The 12,313-nt window shown below is 38.9% G+C and overlaps 1 protein-coding gene across 7 annotated transcripts in view; it reads right to left on the bottom strand.

Annotated features, from left to right (window-relative positions):
- The window catches only part of CEP63 (centrosomal protein 63), a 65,708-nt gene that overhangs the window by 21,131 nt on the left and 32,264 nt on the right, over positions 1-12,313 (bottom strand). For all 7 annotated transcript variants that reach the window (XM_053599258.1, XM_053599260.1, XM_053599259.1 and 4 more), the window contains 4 exons: positions 9,279-9,392; positions 2,780-3,013; positions 2,325-2,464; positions 996-1,136 (listed from right to left, as the gene is read on the bottom strand). In XM_053599258.1, the coding sequence (XP_053455233.1) occupies positions 996-1,136; positions 2,325-2,464; positions 2,780-3,013; positions 9,279-9,392 (629 nt within the window). The remainder of the gene's footprint in view (positions 1-995; positions 1,137-2,324; positions 2,465-2,779; positions 3,014-9,278; positions 9,393-12,313) is intronic.

Raw genomic sequence — 12,313 nt, 5'->3', positions numbered from 1 at the left:
TGGGTAAAGAAATGTGGGAGCAACTTAAAGGGATTAGAGGATTAAAAGAGGGTTTTAAGTTTTTTTCCAAAATGGGAGATATTATAGCATATTTTACACCAGTGGAAATAATTCAGCAGAGAGGAAGAATTTGATGCCATAGAAAATAAAAGAAATAACTACAGAAACAGGACACAAGTCCAAGGGCTGATCTTGGGAGCATAAATCCACAGTAACAACTCATGGGTATAGATACAGCAGACTGGTAGATCTGGTGGTAGATTTATAAGAAGTTCACCTATAAATGTTTCTGTTAATTCAATGAAATAAGAAGTCAAGCCATTTGTAGATGCTAGAAAAAACCTTTCTTTTTTTTTTTTAGTAAGATTATATTAGGTTACTTTATCAATATGATGATCAAAGACTCAATGGGTTTTTTTGTTTGTTTGTTTTGAGACAGAGTTTCACTATGTTGCCTAGTAGAGTGCTATGGCATCACAGCTCACAGCAACCTCCAACTCTTGAGCTTAAGTGATTTTCTTGCCTCAGCCTCCCAAGTAGCCAGGACTACAGGCACCCACCACATCTCCCGGCTATTTTTTGATTCTGGTTCTCATTGTTGTTTAGCAGGCCCAGGCTGGATTCGAACCCGCCAGCTCCAGTGTATGTGGCTGGAGCCCTAGCCGCTGAGCTACAGCCAAAGACTCAAAGGTTTTTTTTTGTTTTTTTTTTGTGGAGACAGAGTCTCACTTTATAAGGCCCTCAGTAGAGTGCCGTGGCCTCACACAGCTCACAGCAACCTCCAACTCCTGCGCTTAAGCGATTCTCCTGCCTCAGCCTCCGGAGTAGCTGGGACTACAGGCGCCCGCCACAACGCCCGGCTATTTTTTGGTTGCAGTTTGGCCGGGGTCGGGTTTGAACCCACCACCCTCAGTATATGGGGCCGGCGCCTTCCTGACTGAGCCACAGGCACTGCCCAACTCAAAGGTTTTTGAAATGTATATGTAATTATCTACCTGCCTTCAAGACGAGTCACCTCTGCCTGCAGAAGTTCTTCACTAGAATTGGTAAAATTCAATGGGGAGAGCTCATTGTTTAAGTCCTCCTGCCCCTGAGAGATGTACCTCTCTTCTGTCTGAGACTCCTCCTCCAGTGGCCTATGGAAAGACACAGCATGACTGTTAAAGGCCTTTTATCTTTACAAACAAAAACAACATACAACCAGTTTGTATTTCTCAATCATTTTTGGTAACTAAACTCTTTGGAGCTCTTTAGTGTGTCTCTTGCTTTAAAAAAAAGAACTCTAGAATGGGAGAGAAAGAGTCAAGAGATGTTGCATCTTAAAAAAGCAGAAATTTATTCCTTTCTTAACTGGAATTTGCCTGTTTTTCAAGAGAAAAATAAGAGACAAAAATAAGAAAAATAAGCGGCAAAATCGCTACATTGACACTTGATATCTTAGGTCAAAGAAACTAAAAATTATAGGGGGGAGGAGGGGAAGGGTGAAACCCTGCCTAACAGGTACAATGAATACTATCGGGATGATAGGCACACTTATAGCTTTGACTCTAGCATTACAAAAGCAATCCAAGTAACAAAAATAAAAAACTTGTATCTCCTCAATATGGGAAGGAAGGAAGAAAAGAAGGAAGGAAAGAAGGGATGGAGGGATAAAAACTTACCTTCAGGTACAATGAACACTATTTGGGTGATGGGCACACTATCAGTCCTGACTTAAACATTGTAAGAGGTATCCATATAATAAAAACATCTGTACCTCCCTTAATATTTTGAAATTTTAAAAAAGGATTTTTATGGGTTTTATAAAATAAAAAAGAGAAAGTTATAGGAGAATTCTGGCAGGAACAGAAGTGTAAAACAGACTTAAATCAAGCAAAAGGAGGAAGCTCTCATTCTACTACTTTCCACTATGAACTTCTCATAGCAATAATTCATATACAAAAATAAAATCGGTTTTAGGAATGTTTTTTAAAGGGGTAGTTATTGATTTAAGCAGCTACTAACTGTGACCTATTCTACCAGGAAAGGGAGGCTGGTTTATATTTCCCTAATTATAATTCCCTTTAGATCTGGAGTTTCAGGGTACAAAGTGACCAATAATTTTCTAAACATCAGAGTCTCTTTTAGGGACCCAAACCAGAGGCAGAAAAAAACTAACCACACAAAATTTTTAACAGTCTAAAAACCTAACGCAGAAATTGGAACTGAATAAGAAAACCCACAATATGATCGAACATAAAATTATGAATATGCAATACTGAAACTGGTACTTAATGCTAAATCATCAAGTGGCTAAGATGAACAGTACTTAAGATTAAATACACCTTATGACTTCTACCGTGTGTTGAGTGTCAGATGCTTTCCGTTTGTCTTGTAGCTTCTCCTTTACCATTCTTGCCTCACGGATGAAGTTTTCTTGAGATTGAAGAGTTGACTTCAATTCTCTATTTTCTTCCTTCAGAGCCTGTAAAAAAGATAGTAGTACAATTTTCCTTCAATTCTCTCTTTTCTTCCTTTAAAACCTACGAAAGTCTAAAAAAAAAAGATATTACTAAAATTTTTCTTTTTCATGAGTAAAAGAAGCCAGGGAGTCAGGGAATCAGACTATAATTTACATTACAGTCACAATATTAACAAAGTTATCAGTATCTGATCCTTCCACTAAAGAGTAAGGAAGAAAGTATAGATTTTGGAACCTAGTTCTCAGTTAATTATTCTTTCTTATAACACACACACACATAAAAAAACTTCCCCGAAATATAGTAATTTTAAAACACACCTCTAATAGTTTTTCAGAGTCCCTCAACTTTTCTTCTTTTTGCCGTTGCTCCTGCAGAACAGTCATATTGCTTCCAACCAAGTCATTGATCCTCATGGTAAGGCGCTCTATTTCCAACTCATTGGCACAGATAGTGTCATTGGCCCGTTCCAGCTTACTGCTCAGGTGCTGAATTTCTGATTGAGTAGAAAGTTCCACAGACTCTAATTTCTGTTTCCGATTGGCAAGCTGAGCCTAGACACATAGATTATTGACACGGAAAAGGGAAATGATAAGAAAATAAACAAATAAGCAAGACTAAAATGAAATAATACTCGTCATGTTTAACATCTGCAATTATCAGAGATACAACAGATAAGATAACAAACATTATTGGCATATATTATTTTATATATACACATATATATATATATATATTTTTTTTTTTGAGACACAGCCTCAAGCTATCACTCTGGATAGAGTGCTATAGCATCACGGCTCACAGCAACCTCCAATTCCTGAGCTTAAGTGATTCTCTTGCCTCAGCCTCCCAAGTAGCTGGGACTACTGGTGCCCGCCACAACACCTGGCTATTTTGGCAGACCCAGGCTGGATTCAAACCCACCAGCTCTGGTGTATGTGGCTGGCGCCTTAGCCGCTTGAGCTACAGGCGCCTAGCCTGAGTATTACAATTTTAGTGCTGTTTTTTACTTTCTTAAAATGTGTATACATTTGTTGGCACCCTCTATATATAATAATTATCTTTTAAAGGGATAAGAAAAAATTAAGAAAGTAAAGGGATCCTTTGGGAGAAAAGATGCTGCTCATCTACTGAAAAGACAGCTGCAATATTCTACCTGCTTGTGCAGAAATTCAGCTGCAACCCTGAGCCATCCAATAGGAATAGTGGAGTTGTCGCCTACTTAAAACGAAGGAAATAGAAGCTATACTACATTATTCTATAAGAAGTTCAGAAATTAAAATTTTAAAAATCACTAAACTTCTTAAATTCATAGTTCACATTTTCCCCTCTCCCCATCCATATGTTACATGTAATTATTCTGCTTTAGCATTACTTTTGATATGATCATCAAAAACTCATTTTAACAGCTTAAAATACACACATACATTCAGATTATTCAAACTGATCACAAAATACTGTTTGAATCTGAAGAGTTGAGGGAATGGGGGAATTTTGTTTATTAAGAAAAAAGGTGCTGGCCGGGCATGGTGGCTCACACCAGTAATCCCAGCACTTTGGCTGTGGTGGGCAATTGCCTGAGCTCACAGGTTTGAGACCAGCCTGAGCTAGAGTTGAGAAAAATAGCTGGGCATTGTGGTGGGCGCCTGTAGTCCCAGATACTCGGGAGGCTGAGGCAAGAGAATCACATGAGCCTAAGAGTTGAAGGTTGCTGTGAGCTGTGATGCCACAGCACGCTACCTGAGGTGACAAAGTGAGATTCTGTCTCAAAAATAAATAAATAAATAAATAATAAAGAAAGAAAGAGAGAAAAAAGATGCTTACAGAAAAGGAGATACTGATTCTGTAATTGGTTTTGGACATTTCCTGAGCTAAAAATTTAACTGGGTGGCGCCTGTGGCTCAAAGGAGTAGGGCGCCCGCCCCATATGCCAGAGGTCGTGGGTTCAAACGCAGCCCTGGCAAAAAAAAAATCTGCAAAAAAAATAAAAATAAAAATAAAAAATTTAACCAAATTTAGTTTCTTTCAATGACATTATCCACTCAGGTACATACAAATAATACCACTTTAGCAACTGTCTCATAGACTTGAAATAAATATTTCCTAACTTTTAGGCTATATATCCCAGCTATATCGGTTTTAAGCTCTCAACTGTCTAGTTTGAACAAGTTGTAGATCCAGCATCTAGAATGGTACCTCACCGACACACTAAAGATGAACACAAATTATTTATGAAAGTGAACTTCTCTTATTCTAAATATTTCTAAAGTCACACAATTTTATTTTAGAAATAAAAGTGGAAATCTGAGAAGTGTATCTGCTGCAGATTTAAAGATTTATTGTATATAGTACAAAGCGAAAATCATGTACTATACAGGGTGACCATAAAGTTCATATGCAATTGTAAATTGCACACTATTTTAAACTGCATGTGAACTTCACAGCCACTCTGTACATTGTGGTCACATAAAGTAGATGCTAAAATAAAAGTTCATAAGCTAGAGAGAGGGTAGGAGGAGAGAAGCAAAGAGACAAATACTATTCATATAAATTACCGATCAAGATTCCAATATAAAAAGCCAAAACTTTGTTCACCAGCTCTCTATGAACAGTATGAAAGAAAGATAACAGAGGTTTAGAAGCACTAGAATAACTGCTAAGTATGCAAACTTTTAAATACAATATAAACTTTTTTCCCCAAGAGGAAATTTCATACAGAATCCTGCACATAATAAATACATGTAGAGATTAGGTGAGAGTGAGGAGGAGGAAAGGGCTGGGGCACAGCTTGCTAAACCTCCCCGACCTTGCTGTAACCTGTACAGCAGCCCTGGGACTTATAGAACACAGCTGGAAAACCACTATCCAAATGCACACTTAGGAGGAAAGATAATATGTAATTGCAAAATACTAGCAGTATCTTCTTAACACTGCAATAGCTGCTTAACAGTATGCAGCTCAAATCTATGATCTTAAACTCAATATTAAAGTTACATAGTTTAATTAAGCTATATTTTAACCAGTGAGTCTAGATTTGCTATTTCAAAATGATCAACTCAGTTTCTCAGTTTTGAAGAACGAAGAACATAAACATCAGCTGGGCACCCTAGCACAGTGGTTACAGCACCAGCCATATGCACAGACGCTGGCAGGTTCGAGCCCCCCTGGGCCAGCCAAACAACAATGATAGCTGTAACAAGAAAATAACTGGGCATTGTGGTGGACGCCTGTAGTTCCAGCTACTTGGCAGGCTGAGGCAAGAGAATCACTTAAGAGTTTGAGGTTGCTGTGAGCTGTGACGCCATAGCACTCTACCGAGGGCAACACAGTAAGACTCTATCTCAAAAAAATAAATAAATAAACGTCTTTTATTATTTACTATTTCAGTCATGCAAAATTACAATGACCTTTAAACACAGTGGAAAGTACATAAGTATCTCAAGAACAAATTATAAGTTTTCATTAATTACAATGAATACACTAGGCCTAAACTGACCAATTTGGCAATCACTATAGCCACACATGGCTACTGCACGCCCGAACTAAGGCTAGTCTGAGTTGAGATGTGCTCTACGTGTTAAACACATACAAGATTTCAAAAACTCGGCCAGGCACAGTGGCTCATGCCTGTAATCCTAGCACTCTGGGAGGCCGAGGCAGGTGGACTGCCTGAGCTCACAGGTTTGGGACCAGCCTAAGCAAAAGCGAGACCCCATCTCTAAAAAATACCAGGGTGTTGTGGTGGGCACCTATAGTCCCAGCTACTTGGGAGGCTGAGGCAAGAGAATCACTTGAGCCCAGGAGTTTGAGGTTGCTGTGAGCTCTGACGCCATGGCACTCTACCAAAAACGACAAAGTGATTTGTCTTAAAAAAAAAAAAATTTTTTTTTTTTTTTCAAAAACTCAGTTTAAAAAAAAAAAGAATGTAAATGTTGTAATGATAATATCTTTCACATACTGGATTGATAAATTATTAAAATTTTTTCCTGTTTCTTTTTATGTTTTTAACATGACTACTATAAAATTTTAAGTTATAACTGTAACTCACATTCTGTGACTATTAGGACTACACTAATCTCAAGAATATTCTTCCAATACTAAGAAAGAAATAATCATTTAAACTAATTATAAAATGATTAGTATTTCTCTTAACTGTGGCTTTAGAGATATTTTAAGGATTACTTCCTGAACTTTTTTTGCACTAACCACTAGTAATTTTGAACCAGAAACACGAAATTCCTCTTATTAATCTAACATTTAGCATTCTAACTATTCTATTGGATTTATTTCAACAAAAGAAATCATAATGCAAATAGCTAAAAGAAACAATTAAGAAGGCAATTTACATCAGGAAACAGAAAAGTTAAGAGTGTGCAGCAGTGAAAGAGAGAGAGAGAATGAAAGAGACAGGGAACTGCGGGTTGAATTCAAATCCTCTTCTGGATTTGTGGCATGTTTCCTGGTGCTTCAAGAAAATGACTCTCCCAAACAGTAAAATTACTGAGAACGATGTGATATAAAACAAGGGCTTTTTATTTAACAGTGGATCCCACCATGAAGGTATGGGCACTACAGGCATCAATCCCTCACCAAGCTCCCCATCACTGTCAACTCCAAACGTGTCACTGCAGAACACAGCCTTTCAGCATATCCACTAGGTAGCAGCTTGAAGACCCTATCAAGAATACAGCTCCCAGTAAGATCCTCTTATCACTGTTGTATGTCTATGCCACGGTAAACTTCTAAACAGTATGTCTAAGACAACTCAATTAACTCTAATAATGCTACCAAAACAACAAATTAACATTTGAGTTCGGATCATCTTTTGTCAGTTGTAATAGGAAAAATGATGTTCTAAAAAATATACACTTATAAATACATATATAAAATACCCACATAATTGAACAGATTTATTTAGATGTTTAAAATAAATCAACAGGCTCAGTGCCCGTAGCACAGTGGTTACAGCGCCAGCCTCATACACCAAGGCTGGCAGGTTTGAACCCTGCCCAGGCAGCTAAAACAACAATGACAACTGCAACAAAAAATAGCCAGGCATTGTGGCGGGCACCTGTAGTCCCAGCTACTTGGGAGGCTGAGGCAAAAGAATCGCTTAAGCCCAAGAGTTGAATGTTGCTGTGAGCTATGACACTACAGCACTCTACCAAGGGTAATATAATGAGACTCTGCCTTAAATAAATAAATAAATAAAATGATCATATAGCACTGATACTTACTCAATCACAGAAAGATTTATTTTGTTTAGTTTGCTAAGGGAGAAACAGAATTATAAGTTAACTTTTTTTTTGAGTTAAACAATTAGATAGTTTTAGTTTAAACAAAACACCTGGAGGAATAATTCAAATACACTTACTAAGGAACACAAATATTTGCTTTTTAAAGGCTTCTTATTCTAGCCTGAGATGAATTATGATAAATAAAAACCCATTTTTACTAGCAAGGAAGTTTTAACTATGTAGAGTCAATAATTACAATAGTTATTTGAAATAGAATAAGTTACTTGAAAAGAACATTTACAATCAATAACAATACTCTACGAATAAGTGAGAACTATAAAAATTCAGACTCTATTTGCTTTTTTGCCGATCTGAAGGCAACAATTAGGTAGGATATAGTACTTTAGCAGTCAAATCAAAAAATCCTGGTCTAGACATCTCAGAACTGCATTAGCCTGCTCTGGCTATAAGTTTGCTGCAGCCTAGAAGATAATTTTCTCCCCTGGAGTTGCTGTGGACCTGCCATTTTTGAGTAGAGTCACGCACAGCAGCAGCACCACCATCAGACGGCTGATATTTCAGAGACAAACAAAGAAAACTATGTATTACTGAGACTTAAAGGAGCAAATACACAGATTATAAAAGCAAAACATAAAAACATCTTCCCTCTAGCTCTTTTATCCACTTTGTTCCCTTATCCAATAAATAGAAATAACTACCAACCTTAACAGACTGCCATGATATTAAATAGATAACATATACAAACTCCTCTAGAAGTACTGAGACACTATCTAGCCAATAATAGAAGATCACAATATTCATTTCGCCTACGTTCATTTTCCTTTATGTTCTTCATTCTAATTGAAAAAGCAAACAAGCTGACTATGTTCTAAGAAAACACATTCCTAAATTAGGTGTCTATTTTTTGTTTTTGCTTAAGCTACTAGAAGAAAACTTTCTACTAGTGCTCAAAAAAAGTGTTTCTGTTACCACAAAAACACTACTTTTCTTAGCATGTGTATCAGTGCAGCGTAACTTCTCAGTATGTGTGACCAAACAGGCAGATGAAGTGGAGCTCCCCAGCTAAGGCACCTCAGCCCAGTACCTTCGCCGGCCATCACAGAGACGCAGTAAGGCATGCACAGAAGTAGAGCCAAAGACCCAGGAACATGGAAAAGGAGACCCAGAGACAGGGTGGGAGTGGGGGAGAGCGGGAGGAGGGGAAAGAGACAGCTGGACACCAAGATCAGCGGAGCGAACATGGATTGAGCACAGAGTGGGCAAGATGGAGAGTGAGTGAGCCAGTGAGAAAGAAGCCGGCCAGCCAGGAACAAGCAGGCAGAGGACGTGCGCCTGGGGAGAAGAGCGAGTGCATGTGTGCAAGGCAGGGAGGAGATATGTCTAGATGCTGCAGAGGAGACGTTCATACTTAGAGGAGGAAAGGCTGCCTACACAAGAAAGAGATCAGAGTTGGTAGTGAGAAGCTGAAAGAGGCTAAATGGCACCAGGAGGTTGCATTAAGGTAATAAAATTTGATCAAAACCTGTCTGCTTCTCATTATTTTAAAACATCTTAAGCCTACCTGAATTATCTCTGACTGTTCAGCCAGAGCCTTCCTTTGTGCCTCCAGAGAAGATACCTGTTGCTGATAAATCAAGCGTTGTTTCTCCCAGTCCAGAGATTTCTGACGAAATTCCTGAGGAGGCAATTATAGTACTTAACTTCCAAAAGTGCACCTCCTCGCAGTCACTCCTTCCCAGACCCATTTCGACTTTAATTTTTCCCCAGGTCCCTGGATACACTGGCACCTTTCTCCACAGCAGGAGCCCCATTACTCACTTAGCTGACAGAACTGTAGTGTAATACTCAGCTCCTCACCCACTGTGCCCCTGGATATCTGTCTGTCTAAATTTAACACCCTAATGGTGAAGAGTACAAACACGAAACAAAGATTGCTAAATACAGGATTCACGACAATTTGCATCGCTTTGCTGCCACCTAAGGGTTGTTAAAATTTTCTAGTGATTTTTCAGAAAACGGATGCTAAGATAACTAAAATTCCAAAGTCTGATTACAGATATCCTTCATTATCCAAATTTTAGATATCTAGACCCAGGAACTGAACAAATTATAAAATTTAATTTTTGGTAGCCCAAATCTTACTTTGATATCTAAATTATTATTTATACTCTCACAGAACTACAAAGGTTTGAATAACAGGAAAATCTATACTAGAGTTTAACAGATACCTATAGCCTAAACCCAAACTGTTCAAAATTAATGATGGATCAACAATAATTTCAAATTGTATGATTAAAAAAATGAGCCAAATATTTATAAAAGAGAGCAAATCAAAGAGAAAGGAAACTCCATCTTTCTATCACTGTCTAGGACCCTCACCTCCAGAAGTCTTATGCTCCCTAGGATGATCGCTGTTAACCAGATTTCTAATATTCATTCAGCCATTCAGTCAATCGCTCTACTATGTATGCCAGGTGCTGCTTTAGGTATTGGGGAAACAATATTTGGTAAAACAAAAATCCTAGCCCCACTTGGTTGGATGGCAATAGATAACACATTCATTATATGTAGCACATTAGATGGTAATGTGTATTTTAGAGAAAATAGATCATGGAGTGCTCAAAGTTGGGGCTGCAATTTTTTTTTTGACAAGGTTTAAACAAAGGTCTCACTCCATTACCCAGGATTGGTTGCTGGTCACGGCAACCTTGAACCTTGGTTCAAGCAATCCTCCCACCTCAGTCCAGAGTAGCTGGGACTATAGGTGTGTACCACCACATCCAGCTAATTTGGGGGTTGCAATTTTTAAAAGGGATCACCAGACTGAGTAAATAACATTTAAGTAAACACCAGGGAGATGGGAATGAAGTTATACTATTCTGGGCAGAAGGAATAGCCTTGAAGTAGTTGTATCCTGGTGTGTTTTAAGGATGAGCAAGAAGGCTGGTGAAGGAAAAGGGAGTGAAAGGAAAATAAAAAGAGTTAAGGTCAGAGTTACCTGTGGGTGAGATCATGTAAGTCATTAGGATAACTCTGGCTTTTAAGAGAAGCTACCTGAAGGTTTTTGCACAGGAGGTGACACGATTTGATTTACATTACAACAGAAGCATTCTGGCTATTGTGTTGAGAAAAGAGAAATCAAGGATGACTCTAAGGTTTGTTTGTTTCTGAGACACAGTCTTCCTTTTGTCCCCTGCCCTCGTTAGAGTGCCTTGGTGTCAAATCGCTCACAGCAACTTCAAACTCTTAGGCTTAAGCGATTCTCTTGCCTCTGCCTCTTTAGTAGGTGGGACTACGGGTGCCTGCCACAACACCGGCTATTGACTCCAAGGTTTCGAGCATAAGCAAACTGAGAGATGGAGCAGCCATCAACTGAAATAGGAATTGGTGTAAGATGGGGAGGACAAAGTCAGGACTTTTTTTTTTAATTGAGACAGAGACTCACTTTGTCGACCTAGGTAGAATGCATGGCCTCATAGCTCTCAGCAACCTCAAACTCCTAGGCTCAAGGATTCCCTTGCCTCAGCCTCCCTAGTAGCTGGGACTACAGGTGCCCACCACAACACCCAGCCATTTTGTTTGTTTGTTTGTTTAGCAAGCCCAAGCTGGGTTGGAACCCACCAGCCCCTGAACATGCGGCCAGCGCCCTAACCACTGAGCTACAGGCCTTTATTTTGAACACGTTAAGTTTGGTAGTTTTAGACATTATACTGAAGAGGTAAAACAGGCATTTGAAAGTTATTCAGTAAACAAGGAGGAGAGGTCGTGTTAAATACATAAATTTGGGAACTGTCAATGTATACACAGTGTCAAAGCTAGCTATACAACTGAATGAAATCACCAGGGGAATGAGCTCAGATAAAGAAAAACAAAAGTCCCATGGCACAATCCTAGAGTATTCATTTCAAACAATGTTAAAAGTTTGGGGAGCAAAAAAGATCGAGAAAAAGTAGCTAATAACATAGGACAAAAACGAGGGAAATGTGATTTTTCTCAAGCCAATCAAGTAAGTGTTTTAGGGAGGGGAGGACCAGATAGATACAATGCCGCACACAGGATGAGGAAGGTAAGGACCAGCCTGAAAACTTTAAGAACGCAGAGGTCACCGGTGACACCCGTGTAAACAGTTTCTGTAATATAAGGGGACTAAGTGGGTACAAGAAAAATGGGACAAGAGGAGTTGGAGACAAGTATAGATGCCTGAAGTGATTTACTTATAAAACAAAGGAGAAAAATGGGGCATAAGAGAGATGTCAAGAGAGAATATTTAAGAGGGGAGAAATACATGTGCTGGTAAAAAATATCCAATAAGGAGTAAAACACTGAGGATGCAGAAAGGAGAAGGAGAATTGCTAGAGGATAGCAGGTGGGGAGGACCTGGATAGCTCCTTCAGGAGAGAAGGCAGGGTAATGGGGCACACATACAGATAGGTGGGGGTAGGCGCAGAGTTAGAAATCTAAACAGAAAGTAAGATATCATCCACAGGTGAGGATGTGGGGAAAACTATTGAGGGTTTGGGGGGTTGGGGGGGAGGAAGTACAAAACAGTTACTGTGGAAAGAAGGTGATTGAGAGGAAATACAATATGATCCTGGG

This window comes from Nycticebus coucang, chromosome 8 (genome assembly GCF_027406575.1).
Source record: "Nycticebus coucang isolate mNycCou1 chromosome 8, mNycCou1.pri, whole genome shotgun sequence".
Lineage (NCBI taxonomy): Eukaryota > Metazoa > Chordata > Mammalia > Primates > Lorisidae > Nycticebus > Nycticebus coucang.
Note: the sequence above shows the minus strand (reverse complement) of the source record. Positions and strands in the feature narration are given on the sequence as shown.